Source organism: Vombatus ursinus, unplaced genomic scaffold (genome assembly GCF_900497805.2).
Source record: "Vombatus ursinus unplaced genomic scaffold, bare-nosed wombat genome assembly UNPS02014825.1, whole genome shotgun sequence".
NCBI lineage: Eukaryota > Metazoa > Chordata > Mammalia > Diprotodontia > Vombatidae > Vombatus > Vombatus ursinus.
Window position 1 is genome coordinate 1,078,568 of NW_020954603.1, and position 16,368 is coordinate 1,094,935.

General features: G+C 49.8%; 1 protein-coding gene across 1 annotated transcript in view; it reads left to right on the forward strand.

Moving 5' to 3' along the window:
* The window catches only part of LOC114024803 (vitamin D3 hydroxylase-associated protein-like), a 29,464-nt gene extending 25,272 nt beyond the window's left edge, over positions 1 to 4,192 (forward strand). The window contains 3 exon segments of the mRNA XM_027837960.1: positions 363 to 396; positions 1,027 to 1,164; positions 4,028 to 4,192. Coding sequence (XP_027693761.1) covers positions 363 to 396; positions 1,027 to 1,164; positions 4,028 to 4,155 — 300 coding nt within the window. The 3' untranslated portion in view covers positions 4,156 to 4,192.
* Positions 4,193 to 16,368: the final 12,176 nt, after the last annotated feature.

A 16,368-nucleotide genomic window follows, 5' to 3' on the forward strand; every position in this document is an offset into this window, starting at 1 on the left:
GTTAGATAGGACCTGAAGGGATTTTGCTAGGGGTAGGGAAGGCACCCAAGGTTGGCCCAGATATTTCAGAGGAGACAGGCAGGATGTGACATCTAGACCATTTTCACCTTTTAAGAGGAAATGAGGCCTGTGGGTAGTCTGAATTTGGGAGGACGCAACCCTGGGGAATGGCAGGTCCTCCCTGAAAGACCAGGGAACACCTCTGTCCTTGGTTGATAGGGGAGGGGGGAGGTGTGGGATCTCAGACCCTGGATCTTATTCTCTTCCAGGACACCCAAGAATCTCTGGGAGTAACATGTGGTTGTGGAGGTAGCTGAACCAGGGCAGACCCCAGGGAGGCTTCACGGGAGGGTTGGGAGAAGGAAGAGGACCCCAGCCCGCCCCCAACACACTCACGTGAGTCACAGGAGAGTCATGTCCCCAGCCCTTGAGAAGCCCCTGGTTGGAGGGAAATCCTCAGCCCACACCCTTATGGATGCTCTAGTCCAAGAAGGGAGGGAGCCTAGACGTCTGTGTGAGGGGACAGTTCTAGGGACTCCATCTTTTACACAGGAACTATGTCCTTGGCTCAGCCCCCACCACCAGGCTACAGACTTCCCATGCCAGAGGCATTTGACCTTTTCATCCTCTGAGAGACCCTACTCCCTCCCTGATTATGCTGGCCCGAAAGCTCCATGCTGGGAAGTTCCTTCTAGGGTCTGACTCGAATCAGCAAGCAGTGCTCCCCTGAGCTGCTCTCTCTCCATATCCCCAGGACTAACAGAAGGAGGTTATGTCCAACTGGAGCAGAACATCTATAGACCTATCTAGTCCAAGACACAGTCCTGTAGAAATGACTTTGAGATGATTTTATTGTTTGGGATTATTTGTGCCAGAACTCCATCTTCTGTTGAGTGGAGAGCCTGGCTCCCTGAGGCAGAGGTAAAAGGTTCCAGCTCCTTCTGCTCCTGAGAGGTGGGTGGGTTTGGGGACGGGATAGTGGAGATCTGGAATCCTCTCTGATTTTCTCCTGTCTTGGGGATCCAGGCGCTGCCTCCTGTACGACTCTGTTCAGTAGCTTGAACTTCCCAGTTGGCGTGGTGCCTGTGGGCACAGTAACAGCACTGGACGAAGAGGAGCTGGCTTCATACTACCGAAGACCCTATAGACAAAAACTTCAAGAAGGTTAACTACCCTTCTGACCCTTTGCTATCTGGTCAGCTCACACCTTCCCCAGCTCTCCGCATCTGGCTGGACCCTCCCTAAGAGGACAGATCATGCTTCTCAGCCTCGAGGGGCCACACACCCAAGTACACATGGGAGTAAACAGGCACCCATGGAAAAAGCTGTAGAATTATCTAACCTGGTCAGGTCATTCATGTGGGTCTTTTTCATATTGCTATTGTGAAGGCTTATCTGCCTTCACAGAGAGACAGAAGATCTGGATTTGAATCCCAGCTCTGTGTGAACTTAGGCCAATTACTTGGGCCCTCTGGTCACCTGTCACCTCATTTGCGATATTACTCCCAACCTCACTCCCAAGCAGGGTTGTTGAGAGACCTAGAGGAGGTGACATGGTCTAGTCTAGATGGAGCATTATCATCCCCACATTAATCAAGTCAACAAACATCCATGAAGTGCTTGTTCAATCAATTATAAACACTTATTAAGCTCCTACTGTGTGCCAGGCACTGTGCTAAGTGCTAGTGATAAAAAAAGATGCAAAAGACAGTCCCTGCCCTCAAGGAGCTTACAGTCTAATGGGGTTCTTGCTAGGCACTGGGGATCAAATGCAAAAAATGAATCCATTCCAAGAATGGAAGCTGCTTGCATATGAGTTTCTGGCTTCAGGCCAGAAGCTATTGTTCAAAGCAGGAAGAGTGGGGCTTGGAGATGGACCTAGTTCTAGGGAGACCTCCTGCATCCACATGGAAGGAAAAGTTCTGAAAGACTGACTGTAGCATTTTACCTTTCCTGGGGGTGAGCTGAGAGTTCTTGGTGGTGGAACTTGCTAAGCATGTTGGAGCTGGGAAGGACCTTGGAGACAGTCCAACCTCCTCATTTTGTAGGAAAGGAAACCAAGGAAGGGGCTCACCCAGGACCTCATACCCAGCATGTTAATGACTGCTTCTTTGAATTACTCTCCTTAAGGATGTGGGGAAATGAAGACGCTAATGTACTGTTGGTGGAATTGTGAACCGATCCATCCCTTCTGGAGAGCAGTTTAGAAATATGCCCATAACAACAACAAAAAAAGAAATATGCCCAAAGGCCTATAAAACCATGTACTCTTTGACCTAGCAATACCACTACCAGGTCTGTATCCCAAAAGAGATTTTAAAAAAAGGAAAAGGGCCTATATGTACAAAAATATTTATAGCAGCTGGTGGCAAAGAATTGGAAATTTAGGGGGTTCCCATCAATTGGAGAATGGCTGAACAAGTCGTGGTATATGATTGTGATGGAATACTACTGTGATATAAGAAATGATGAGCAAAATGCTCTTAGAAAAACCTGGAAAGATTTCCATGAACTGATGCAAAGTGAAGTGGGCAGAACCAGGAGAATGTTGTACACAGTGACAGCAATATTGTTTGATGAAGAATTGTAAATGACTTAGCTCTTCTCAGCAATACAATGATCCAAGACAACTCTGAAGGATTTAGGATGAAAAAATGCTATGCATCCCCAGAGAAAGAACTGAATTACTCACTTCCAGTAGGGATTCTGATATAAAGGGCAGATTAAAAGACAGCTATTGTTATGGCCAAAAGTTAGCATGACTATGACTCTCCACAGCGGGGCTGAGGTTTCACAGTCATGAGCGAGGCTTAGCCACCACTTTGCTGAGCTAATTGTGCGTGCGTGTGTGTGTGTGTGTGTGTGTGTGTGTGTGTGTGTGTGTGTGTGTGAAATTCAGAGGATTGCTGTTCTTTCCTGGTCCTGGTAATACTTAATATTCCTAATAACAACTCCCATTTCTATAGCCATATATAGTTTACAACAGCTCTGTGAAGTAGGTAGACAGATATTACCAGCCCTATTTTAGAGATGAGTAAGCTGAGGCTCAAGAGTTAAAACGGCTTGCCCAAGGTCAGTCACCCAGTTCCTGAGCCAGGACTCGCTCTATGTCAACTTGCCAGCAGATAGAGGACAGACATTGTATTCTACTACAGGAATCAGCTTTTGGATAAAGGAAAGATCTGTCCCTTCTTCACCTTCTAGGGGAGATTATAGATTTGAGAAGGGGAGGAAGGAAGGAGGACAATTATTACTCATTTAATTACATTGCCTCATTTAATCACAATTATTACCTCATTTAATCTTTGAAAGAACCCTGGGAAGTGGGTTCTCATTTTATAGTTGAGGAAACTGAGGCAAACAGAGGTTAAATGACTAGCCTGGGGTCATGTGCTAGTAAATATCTGATGCCAGATTTGAACTGAGGTTGAAGACAGAAGGGTGCATTTTGGCCTGACCCTTGGGAATAATAATAACGATAGCTATCAAAACCTTCTTATGTTATCTCATTTGGTCTTCACAACAACATTTACAGATGACAAAATTGAGGCATAGAGAGGCGAAGTAATAGCTAATGGTAGTAATAGCTAACATTTATATAGCACTTACTTTGTGCCAGGTGTTGGGCTAAGTACTTTATGATCACTAACCCAATTTGATGCTCACAACTCTGGGAGATAGGTACTATAATCTCCATTTTACAGAAGAGGAAATCAAGGCAGACAGTGGTTAAGTGACTTACCCAGAGTCAAACAGCAGGATTCTAACTCAGGTCCTCCTGACTCCAAATCCAGTGGTCTCTCTACCTACCTATTACAAATTTGGTAACGGAAACTTGGCTTCAGTTAGACAAAAGGACGAAGAGTCTAGACGTCTAATTCATAGATAGAATCAGCTGGATGAATGCTAAAAAATGGCCTGAGAGACCTCTGAAGGCTCTTCCAGGGCTGAGACTCTGTGAGGTACAGGGATTGGGACAGGAGTCCTGGGAGCACGTAGCCAGCCTGTGAACTTTCTGTTCTGCAAGTGATTGCTGGATCACTGGGCCTTCTCATAGCCGTGCAGTGTGCATCTCTGCCCTGGCAAGAAGAGCTATGCCTGAGCTTTATGAAGGAGGTGGAGACCTTGGTCCGTGGGAAGACACAAAGCGAGTGAATCTCCCCCTTCTTGGACTCTGCTTTGCCAGGGCCCATGGGAGCTCAGTGGGGGGGCAGGGGATTGGTCAATAAAAGTTTCCTGACCAGCTGACTGCAGACCTTGTTCTATCTGGGGAAGGAGGGCTTGGTCCCCATCAGCTCTAGCTGGTGCGGGAGTCTGAGAAGATGAGAGTTTGCTTCATTCTCTCTTGCCTGGATGATGATGATGCCACCTGGCATTCATTCATTCAACAAATAGGTACTAAGATCCTATTGCATGTTTGGGCCTTGCTGTAGGAACTGGGGAGATAATGGTATAGATCAGATGTGGTGCCTGCCCTCCTGGAGCTTACACCTTGCAGGGAGATGAGACAAAAATCAGAGTGTTGAGATAAGATTTTTCATACTAAATTTAAAACAGTGAGTTTGCTTTGAAAGGGTTGAAGGAGATGGTTTTTACCCAAAAGGCAGGACAGCACCAGGAGAAGCTTCCTGGAGATTGACTTTAAGGGATGAGTAGGAAATCAACAGGTGAAGAAGGGGAGGGAGGACAGCAGAGCTGTGGGGATCTGAGAAAAGAAGATGTCAGAGCTGGGGAGACCCTTGGGACATAGAATAGAAACTTCAGAAGTGAGAGACACCTTAGTACATAGAACACAGAATGTCGGAGCTGAGAAGGACCTTAGAACATAGAACATGTAATGTCCAAGCTAGAAGGGACCTTAGAACATTGATAGATGGTAAAAAGATAGCACATTGATTAAGATAAATAATTGTTGTTGAGTTGTTTCAGTCATAATTCTGACTCTTCATTACCCCATTTGGGGTTTTCTTGGCAAAGATACTGGAGTGGTTTGCCAGTTCTTTCTCCAGCTCATTTTACAGATGAGGAAACTGAGGCAGAGTTAAGTGACTTGGCCAGAGTCACATAGCTATTTTGAGGCCAGATTTGAACTCAGGAAGACAATTCTTCCTGACTCCAGGCCTGGCACTCTAACCACTGTGCAACCTTGCTGCCCCTAGGATGATAGAAAAAGCACTTATTAAATACCTACTATATGCCGAGCACTGTACTTACTAAGTGATGGGAATATAAATACAAACGGAAAGACAGGACCTAAAGAACTCACATTCTAATAAGAAAAGACAAAATACAAAAGCTGAAAAGTTGGAAGTGTTGGCTACCAGGGCAGGAACATGCCCACAAGGTAAAGTCCAAGGGGTCAGGAGGAGAGCCAAGTTAGAAGCAAGCATAACTGGCTTGGGTGTTTACTTGATGGAGGTTCTGAGCAGAAACTTGCTAATTGGTGGAGGGGGTCACTGGAGTGGAGGCATCTCCAAGGTGAGAAGGCAGCTAGGACAGGGTGGGTCTGTCTAGGAAGCCAGGAGCATAGCTGGGCTAGAAGGAAGCATGGCTTGGAACACCTGAGAGCCCCCGCCTCTCATTTTGGAGTTACCCAACAGATGACTTTGATAGCTATTTGCTGGAACGTCGTAAGCTGGTCCCATCAGTTTACACACACGCCCTGTGTTCTCTATGGATGAGAGAGATCCAGTGACCCTTTATTTCTTAAATCCACAGCACCCTTTCCTTGTCTAGGGCTTTGTTGATTTTTGTATCTACCCAATCCAAAATAGCTCTGAGCTTCCACCCACTGTGTTAACCCTGCCTTATTCTGAACTCTGCTATTCAGATTTGTTCTCTTCCCTTTTTTGTCAGCCAAAGATAGGGTTTATTAAAGATCCACCATATTGGCCAGACTCTTAAGGAATCTAAGCATTTGTATCGTTAATGCAAGTTGGCCAGATCTTAAGACTCTGAGCACTTTAATGGTGACAAGATGAATCTCATATACAGAAAGACTATGGGAAGGATCCAGGAGGGGAACTCTCTTCCTTTGACTTGAGTCTTGCCCCGCACCCTAGCAGACATACATTTAGGAATGTTACATCCAGTAGCATAGAACCAATAAGTCAATATATCATTCTTAATAATGAATGAAAAGCCAGGTATTGTGCTAGATGCTGAGAATACAATACAAAACCCACCCAGTCTCTGCTTTCAAGGAAATGATATGTAATAATAAACAACAATATCTACTGAGGGAGGGGCTGTCCTAGACCCCCGGAAGTCTTCACAGACATAGGATGATTTGGACCTAATAGTTGTAGTTCTCCTTTGGGCAGGTAAGGAAATTCAACCACAGCTTCTTCAGGAAGTTCAACATAAACTTCCTATAGGATGGTCATCTGGTGAAGAGGCAGGATCTGACTTTGGAGGCAATCTCAGCTCATTCTTTTTTTGGGGGGGGTGCTAGGCAATGGGGTTAAGTGACTTGCCCAGGGTCACACAGCTAGATGTGTCTGAGGCTGGATTTGAACTCAGGTCCTCCTGAATCCAGGGCCGGTGCTCTATCCACTGCGCCACCTAGTTGCCCCTCAGCTCACTCTTGACAGGGGAGCTGGAAGGTGGGATCCAGGAAGAAGTGTAACTCAGAAGGGTTGGTGGTTTGCCTGGTTCCTGACAGGGGAAGCTGACATCATCTGGTCTCACCCCAGAGAATGCCCAGTGGAATCAGGGGCCAGCCTGGGCCTTCCTCTCTCTGCCCCTGACTTCTACTCTGCTCTCTCTTTCACCCTCTAATCTCAAAGTCTCCTCTCTTAGCAAAGAGAAGTTGAATAGGCTACAGATGAAACCCAGTTTCTGCTCTCTTCCATACACACAGTTAGGAAAACTGAGGCCTGGAGAAGGGAAGACATTCTCCCAAGCTTACAACAAGTAAGGAACAGAGCCCAGATTCTTCAGCTGGGCGTTCGAGCCCCTCTCTAGTTTCCAGCTGGTATCTTCTCTCACCAAATGTGGGGGCCACATCTTCCTGCTCAGGATGGGGCTGTAGGCTCTGGGGACAGAGCAGTGATGACTGCTGGGCCTCTTCTAAACCGTGTGCTGTGCCTTGGCCCTTCAGCCACACATCCCTTCCCCTCCTTGCCTGTTTTTCCCTAACCTTGCTTCCACCGGCCCTGCAGAGGCGAGGCCTGGTTTGGGCCACCAAGGGGCAGCATTGAGTTGCAGATCTACCTCGGAACATAGCTTGTGAAATGGGAGGTGACCTACCCTCTCTTCCCACAGTTGTGTTAGAACTAGGACGCCATTCCCCTCCAAAAAAGTCTGAGCCTGGTGATCCATAGGGCATGAGAGCTTGGGGAAGGACTAGGCTGTGGGACTGAGAGCACTGGAAGGGGGGCTTAAGGAGGGAATCCCAGGGTCTATGGTTCAGGCCATTTAGTGTCTTCCGCCCTCCCCACCCCAATATCATTTTAACAGAAGACAATGAGCAGTGTGCCCAGAGTCATACTGCAGCAGTTGTTGGAGTAATTTGACTGAAGTGCAGAACTTTATCCATGGTGCCCTCTCAGCCTCAACGTAGCAAAGAAGGAATGGGAGTGACAACATGACAGTCTTAGTGATGAGAATTCAGTGAGAATGAGGGGATCAGTGAGATGATGGTGACTCAGTAAGGGAAGGAGAGTTCAGAGAAATGGGGGGCCAGGGATGAGATGATGGGACCTCAGGGAGAGAATGGGGGCTCAATGAAAGGATAAGGGAATAGTGAGGGGGTAAGGGGATCAGTAAGAAGATAGGGACCCAAGAAGGAGGTGGGAACTCAGTGAGAGACGGGGTTCCGTGAGAGGTTGGGGAATCGATAAAAGGATGAGGGCTCAGGGTAGGGATGGGGGAATCAGTGATGGGATGGAGATTCAGGGAGTGGATGGTTGTTCAGGGAGAGGATTTAGGGAGTCAGGAAACAGAGGGGGCTCAGGAAGGGATGAAGACTCAGTGATGAGATGGGGCTCAGTGAAGGGGATTTGGGGAATTTAATTGTTACATGGGAACTCAATGAGAGGATAGGGCCTTCATGAGGAATTGGGGGCTTAGGGAGGGTGAGAGAGCTCAGGGAGAGAATAGGGTTCAGTGAGAAGATATGAGGTGCTGAAGGGCAGATATAAAACACACTTCCCTTCTCGTAGGACCTCTTAATGCATGAATTTAAACCCTGGGAAGTCACGGAATCTCTGTACCCTTCATTCCCCAGATTTACATAAGAGAAAACACACTGCATGTCGTTCTTTCGCTATCTGGAGGTGGGTTTGTCTGGTCACCTCTCTCCCTGGAGGTACGATCTCTGGAGGTCTGTGAGAATTCTCTTCGAAATGAAGACACAAGAGGATCTGTTGAAGGGACCGATTCACCGGGAGGAGAAAAGGGTCAGGGAGGCTCACGATTCCTCTCTGGTCCACTCCCTCGTTTTCCAGAGAAGGAAGAAGACATAAGAGATGAGGTCATGCGGAGTGAAAATAGCCAGGATTCCAACTCAAAGTCTGACTCCAAATTAGCTTCGCCCTCCCACTGCATCGGACCCTGGCTGGCCTCCGAGCAAGTCCCTTTCTTTCCCGCTCTGAACCTCAGTCACCCCTATAAACTGGAGACAATAATCTCTGTGCACCTGGGAAGGCTGCTAGGAGGTGAGGTGGGGGCACTTTGTAAACCTTAAAGTGATAAAGAAATGGAAGATTATTTATTCATGTTGATAATAGTAATAATAATAAACTCTGGGGAATTGAGGTAAGAAAGCCACTCGAGGCAGAATTCCTGACACTAGGCAGAGTCTCCTCAGCCTCGAGCGCAAAGGTCCTTAGGCACTTTGCCTTCACTGGGATCCGCTTCCAGTTGGTCAGGGGATGTTTTCTAGCCCAGGAAGGGGGAAAAGGGACTGAGCCTCAGGTCACTGCCGCAGGAGGGATGTAGGAAGAACTTCCCAGGGTGAAAGGCAGGGGAGCCTGAAGGCAGGTAGAAGTGATAAGGCCGCTTCTTCAGGCTCTTTTGAAGCTCTGCACCCGCCAGAGCTGGGACAGGATCTGGAGGCTCCAAAGGTCCCGACTACAAGGAGATTCTCTGGGATCCCCTGAGGAACTACCGTCCCTCAGGGAAAGGCTAACTATCCCCGCCGCAGGCACTGCATTCCAGAGGGCCAGACCAGACTCTTGGACCCTCCGTACCCTGGGCTTGTGTTTTCAGCTCACGTTTGGAGCTCAGAGCATCTTCCTTGCCTACCGGCAACGGCCCACCCCTCGGGGCCCGGGCTGGGCATAGGGCGGGTATAGCACTGCGAAGGGAAAGTGCACTGAGGTCCTTCTAGTCGAGCCGGTCTCCAAATGCCGTCGGCCCCCCCCCCCCACCCCGGACTTTCTCTCTATTCCCCGGGAGGATTGGAGGATGGGGCGCCGCGCGACCCAGGGGAACTTGGCCGGGGCTCCCAAACCTAGACGGCCCGCTTTAGAGTTTCAAGGATTGGAGGGCAGTTTCAAGGGATCCCCTCGTTCGAGGCCCCAGTCCAGGATCTGAAAAGAGGAGCGGGGGAAGCAAAGACCCAGGGAGAGAGAGGTCAGTGGTTTGAGAGGTGCTCACACTCGGCTCGGCTCTGGAGCAGGCAAAGGGCAGGGATTACACAGGCACAGAGGAAAGATGACTGGGCGTGGGATGGGGTGGAGTAGAGGAGCAGCCCCTCTACGCGGGGCACGGGGCGTTGAGAAGAGAATTCATGGGATTTCAGGCCACACGGGTACAGGCCACAGAGGTTCTCGGAGGGAAGAAGGTGCTGGGCGTCGGAGACGCACCGGGACAGAGCCAGGCCTTGGTGAGGTGGCCGATGGGTTCAGGGAAGGGACAGCGGCCTAAAGAACACTAGCACTGACCCCAGGGGCACAGCCCCTCCCAGGGTGTCCTTGGCCAGGGTCCGCAGGAAGCGCCCTAAGTCTGGCCTGCCCCAACTCCAGCACCGCGTGTCTCCCCCTCCCAGTCTCTCCGTCTCCCGCTTCCCCGCCTCCCTGCCCGCGGCCTCGGCAGCGGCGCGATCTCATTCCCAAAGCCCTAATGCGGCCCATCCATCATGGGCGTCGCCCCCCCCCCCCCCCCCCCCCCCCCCGGCCCCCGCCCCTCCCCCCCCCCCCCCCCCCCGCCCGCATTAAAGCCGCATATGCAACCTATGAATTATCAACTGAAAGGAGTCAATTACCAGCTCGGCCCGGCGCGTCTGGGAGCGATCGCCCCGAGCGAGGGAGCGAGCGGGACTGCGGGGCTGCTGCAGCGGCCTCCTGTTTTTGTGGGGGAGCCAGGAGGGCCCCAGCAGCAGGGGCACAAGATTAGGTGGGACAGGGGCCGGGTCAGGGACTTGGGCAGGGGCGGCCCCGCAGCAGTCCAGTCCCCCTTCTCCAGCCGGCTTCGGGCTTCTATCTCGGCCTCTCTATGTTATCTGTCTCCGTGTCTTTTCCGTGTTTCTACTTCTCTGTCTCTTATGTCTCTCTGTCTCTGTCTGCCTGTCTCTCTGTCTGTTCTGTGTCTCGGCCTGTGTCTCTCTGTACAGCTCTCTGTGCCTCTCTATCTCCTTTTCTGTTTACCTGTGTGTCTCTAGTTCTGTCTCTCCTCCCCCCGCCCCGCACACATCCACATCAACACACACTCAGGCAGCTTTGTAAATGCACACACTCATTTGGACACACACGCGGGCGAGCTCACACCCACTCTTTCTGGGAGTGCAGTAATAAGACGAATTCAGACTGGGCCCTGGAGTCAGCGGCTCTAAGGCACCTTGCCTGGCCTGTGCCCTCTCCAACAGATTCTCTCTCGGCCCTGGCCCCCTCCCCCTCATCGACCCCCCTCTTCCCCAGCCCCGTCTCCCCCCATCTTCTTCTCTCCTTTCCCCTCCCGGGGGCAGCGAGGGGCGCTTAGGGAAATGAGGCGGCGGTAATAGGTTTACTGATGAAGTTGACCGCGGCGCCCCGGGGGAGGACGACAGAGAGCGCTCCCTCCCGCAGCCTAGCCCGCCCCTCCCCAAGCTCGAAACCCAGGGAAGGGGGGGGCGAGGGAGGAGTTTGGCCTTACCTACTTGCTTCTGGACTGACGGGGAAGGGGGAATGTAGGACACCCCCCACTCCCACCCCGTACTGACAGGGAACTGGAGAGCGACGGAGAGAGGTGGGGGAAGGGGGACAATGGTGAGACCTGGAGGGAGATGGAAGGAGTTGGGAAGAGTTAGAGGAGATGGGGAGAGGGACTAGTAGATGATGGATGTGGGGAGATATGGAAGGAAATGGGGAAAGATGAAGGGAAATAGAGGGAGAAGTGGATGAAGGATATGGGGAGATGGAAGGAGTTAGAAGAGAGATCAGGGAAATGGACGGAGCCAGGGAAGACTGAGGGAAAAGGGGAGAGGGTGTGAGAGAGTAGCTCCCCTTCTTCTTTGAGGCGTGGGAGTAGGAGGCCTTTAGACTGCCAAGGCCCCTCTGAAGGAGGCTGGGGAGAGTAGAAGCTTCCCCGGCTGGGCGAGAACCTGTCTGGCAGGTTTTTAAATAAAAGATTGAAGTAAGTTGGAGAATTCTTCCTTTGGCTGAAAATACTCCCGTCCTCCCTGGGCTGTCTAGAGCGTAGGGGCCCAGAGAATGGTTGAGACTCTGTTTTAGGGCCTCTGGGGTACTGGGTCCCAGGACCCTGACCCAGATTCTCTGTCCGTGTATGACTGATTGTAACCAATCCAGAAATCGTGGGTCTCTGATCTTCCATCTCCATGGCTCTTCCTGGCTCTGGGATTCTCGGACTGACTGTGTCTCTGGGATTCTGGGTCTTATTGGGGAAGATTTTAACTCCAGAATCATTTGAGGTGTCTGCTGAAGTCCCTTTGGCACCATTCTGTCCTAGTCTGTGGGGTTTCCCCTTCAGTTAAAGTGATTTTCTTTGTCTCCAAGGAAAGCAGAGGTATCTGCAGATAGAGTGGGCACTGTCTCGGGGAGGATGCTGACTCCCTCACTGGATTCAGAGGCCCAGAGGCTTAAGGCTATCTTGTGACTCCTACTTCCTGCCTATGTGACCTTGGGCAGGTCTCTTCTCCTGACCGACGCCTTCTGTCATCTGGAAGATGAGGTGTCTTTTAACTCTGACTGTAAGATCCTAACGGGCTCCTTCCCAAAAGAAATTCTAGAGATCTCAGGCCCAAGACTCAGAGGGGAGTGGGAAGGGAGGGTGCTGACTTTTGTAGAGTGCTTTAAGGACTTGAGATCTCTTTTTCTCATTTCACGGAGCCAAAAGGGCCGTGGGAATGCAAAGAGACACATGGCTTCAGGTCCAGATTTGGCAGGGTGAGCTCTGCCATCCATCTCAACTAGGAGATTCTGGACTTTGCAGCTCTTCCCTGGAGAGGGTGGGTGCACTGCTGGATCCCTGCTCAGAAAGGTCTAGATCCAGTCTTTCATGTATGATTCCCTTGTTGCTTACAATCAGCACCCAACCCCTCCAGGTCTTAAGGAAGAAGCTTCATGAGTGGCTGCTCTCTGCTGATGGTCCAGCAACTGGTGACAGGTCTGTGCCCATTCAGCTAATCAGCCTTATGGTTCCATTCCCAGAACCTCAAGGCATCAGAGTGGATATCTGGCTGTACCCCTCTGAATAAAACCCTAGAAATCACACTTAAGAATGGACTGAAAAAAAAGTGAGACCTTGGGTTTGGAAGAAAACAACCTTAGGGGCTAGATGCCAACCTGTGCCTATCCAAGAATGCCTTTGAGTCAAAGGCAATATCCCTGAAGTGACTAGGAAAGGAGAAGCTGTCACCTCCATAGGTAGCCTGCTCCACTTTGGCTCCTACATCCACCCAACCCTATCTCCCTGAACCTCTCCCTTCCTTTTAGTTCTGACCTCTGGGGCCAAGCAGAGCAAATTTAAACTCTCTTCCACTTGACAAGCCTCCAAACCTGAGACACAGCTTTCATGGCCTCCCTAAATCTCCTCTCCAGGCTCAATATCTCTTCAAACACTTCACAGAGCATGCATTCAAATTCCTCCACTATCCCAGCAGCCTTATTCTAAATACCCTCTAGCCAATCTTCAGTATTCAGAACTGAGCCCAATACTCCAGTTGTGGTCTAAGGCCAGGCTGTCTGTCTCCACCTTATGCCTGGGCCCTTTGCTTCTCTCAATGAAGCCCCAAATCACCTGATTTTCTTAGCTGCCTTAACACACTAGTGATTTATTTTGATAATGAAATCCTCTAGGACCCCAAGGTCTTTTTTTTTTTTCTCGGATGACTTAATATCTAGCTATGCCTCCCTCATCTACTAATCAACTCAAATTTTTGAATGCAAGTGTTAATGGGTTTAAATGTAGTCATGCTTTTAAGTTCCTTTGTAAACCTGAAGGCAGGTGGTGCACATCAGATGCTGTAGGTTTGAATTTTGGATCTGTCTCTTATTACCAAAGTGACTCAGGCTGGAAGCTCGACTTCCTCTAGAAAATGAGGGGGGTTGGACCCAATGGCACCTAAGGGTCCTCCTGACTCTAAATGGAGAATCACCTCTTCATTACTCTCTCTACTCTCTTTGGGGATCCTCCCTTTGCTTCAGGGTGCAACTGTGGTACCAAAGGGTAGAACCCTCCCAGAGCACCCCTCCTCACCACTGCTTGCTGTGAATCTCCCTGCCCAGGCCCTATCCTAGCCTCTAGTTTTGCTCTGATAACCCTGCCTTCTAGCTTGAAATGGATTTCTTGAGGGTAGGGATTGTAACCTACTGGCCTCCTTGTCTTAGGTTACAGACTCCCAGAGACTCCCCAAAGAGCTGAACGTTCTTACTTTTGTTTTCAGATATCAACTTAGCACAGTGGAAAGAGCTCTGGATTGGGAGGCAGAAGGTCTGGGTTCTAGTCCTGCCCCAATACTTAACTGACTGTGTGGTGCTGGGTGAATGCCTGAGAGTTAAGCTCAGCCTTAGGTTCTTCATTTGCAAAACAGGGACAATACTTACTTTTCTTCAAGCCCTGGTTGGAATCTAAGTTGTACTGCTTGCCACCTTGGGCAAGTCTCTTGCCCCATCTCTAAAGCATGTGTGTGTGTGTGTGTGTGTGTGTGTGTGTGTGTGTGAGTGGTTGAATTAGATGATTTTACTGTCCCTTCAAGATCTAAATCCTGGGATATTAAGGAAAGTGCTGGGATGATTATGTTATTTTTACAGATGAAGAAACTGACCAAGAGGGGTAAGTGGCTTGAACCAGGATTCAAACAGAGGAAGTCCCTGAGGTCAGATCCCAAAGCTGTTCTCCCTAAAGCTGTCTCTGACCTCACCCTCCATTGCTGCTGGAGCCAAGCCTTTGAGGATGGGAGGGTTAAGGGGAGTGTCTCAGACATTCACCTTATTCTGTGACTCCTGGATCTGTGTCTTGGGGGCACCAAGTCCTGATTTTATGTATTTCTGGGCAGAAGCTGCCCAGTAGGCCCATCCATCCTTTGGTCTTGGACCAGAGAAGGAGGGGGTGGTGGGAGCCAGAAGAAGGAGGAGAGTAAGGAGGGGGCTGGGCCCTGGGCCGGGGGCAGGGGCCAGATCCCTGAGGCCTTGTTTGGGACCATGTTAGGCAGTCTGCCTGATTCCCATTAGCAGGGCCTGGCCGGCCTTCCTTCCCATTATCAGGCAGCCAGAGGGGGTGTTGGGGCTGGGTGGGCAGGCAGACGAGGGGGAGGGCACCCGCCATGTGAAAATGTTGGTGGTTCCACCGGTCACTCCTACCATTAGCGTCCTGGTAGATATGCCATGATTTATCAGTGACTTCATTTCCCCCGTCTGGTGTAAATATATTTATACCCCCGGAGTGGCCGATAAATTTCCCTTATGAATCCTGTTATCTCCCCCATTAACCATTTGTCACCATTTATGCTGCTGAGGCAGGAGGGGTGATGGGGGGTGGGTCTGAGACAGACCCTGGCAGGCAGCCACCCCAAGTCCCAAAGAGCTCTGCTCCATGGGCCGGCTGAACTCTTCACCCCTGCTCAGCCCCATACAGAGGAGCCCCAGGGATATTAAGGGCCAGCAAGCTGAGAGTCCCAGAACATGGGCTGGATGAGATCTCAGAGGGCACCCAGGCTAGCCCTTTCCCAGCCCAATCAGGAATCCTCTCCGTGATATCCTTGACCATGTAGTCATGCATCCTCTGCTTCTGAGCTAACAGGGAGCTCAGCACCTTTCCCTGCACAAGGAAGCTGGTCTTTCACAGACCTTGTCAGAGTGAAGGGGCTGGATAATGGGGTGTTAAACTAACTGGAAATATGTGACTTCCTATCTGTGGAGGTCTTCGATTAAAAGCTGCATAAATAGTTAGAAAGGATCATAGAATTACAGAATCTCAGAGTTGGGAGGCCTTCAGAGCTTATCACTAACCCACACTAGGACAGGAATCTCCCCACACTAGAGATGAAAATCAGGCAACAAGCTTCTCCTAGAATTCTCTCCAATGATGAGTAGCTCATTGCATCTCGAGGCAGCTCATTCTAACTTTTGGACAGCTCTGATTGTTAGGAAATCTCCTCACACTGAATGTAAAGTTGGCCCTTTTCGGCTTCCCCTCATGGTCCCAGGTTCTACCCTCTAGAGCCAACCTGAACCAGGCTGATAACCTGTTCCCAATGGCAGCCCTGCAAATACTTAATAATTATAACTTCATGTTTCTAAAGTCATCTAAAGTGTGCAAAGACTTCCCTCACAACACCTTCTGAAGTTGGTAGAAAAAGTATAATTATAACCATTATACAGATGAAGAAATAGAGAGGATAATTAACTTGCAGATGGTCACCCAGATTGCAAATGTTGGTGCCAGGATCCCATGCTAGGTAGCCTGACCCCATCTTCACCCCCACCCATCTCTTTTAGATAAATATTCCCTTTTCCTTCAACTGACCCTTTTATGGAATGGTTTTCAGGTGCCTTACCAACCTCTGAACACTCCAGCTTATCAATGAGAATCAGTGTGGTATAATGGTTAGAGGGAGTCAGGAAGACCTGAGTTCAAAACCTACCTCAGGTAATTACTAGCTGTAGGACCATGGGAAAATCCTCATCTGTAGAGTGAGAGAGTTGACCTACATGGTCTCCAAGGTTTCTTGCAGTTGTAATTCTGTGACCCTATGACTCTCTTCCTTAAAACTGAGCACAAGACTCCAGTTGGGGTCTGACCAGTGCAGGGGACACTGGGACTCTCACCTCTTCGTTGTTGGAAGCCCTATCCCCTCTGAGTAATGCAGCCCAATATCCATCACCTTTTTTTTTTTTTTTGGCTGCCACATCACAGTATTGATTTAGATCAAGCTTTTGGTGCACTAAGACCTCCAGATCCTACTCAGTTGAACAGTTAGGTAATCAT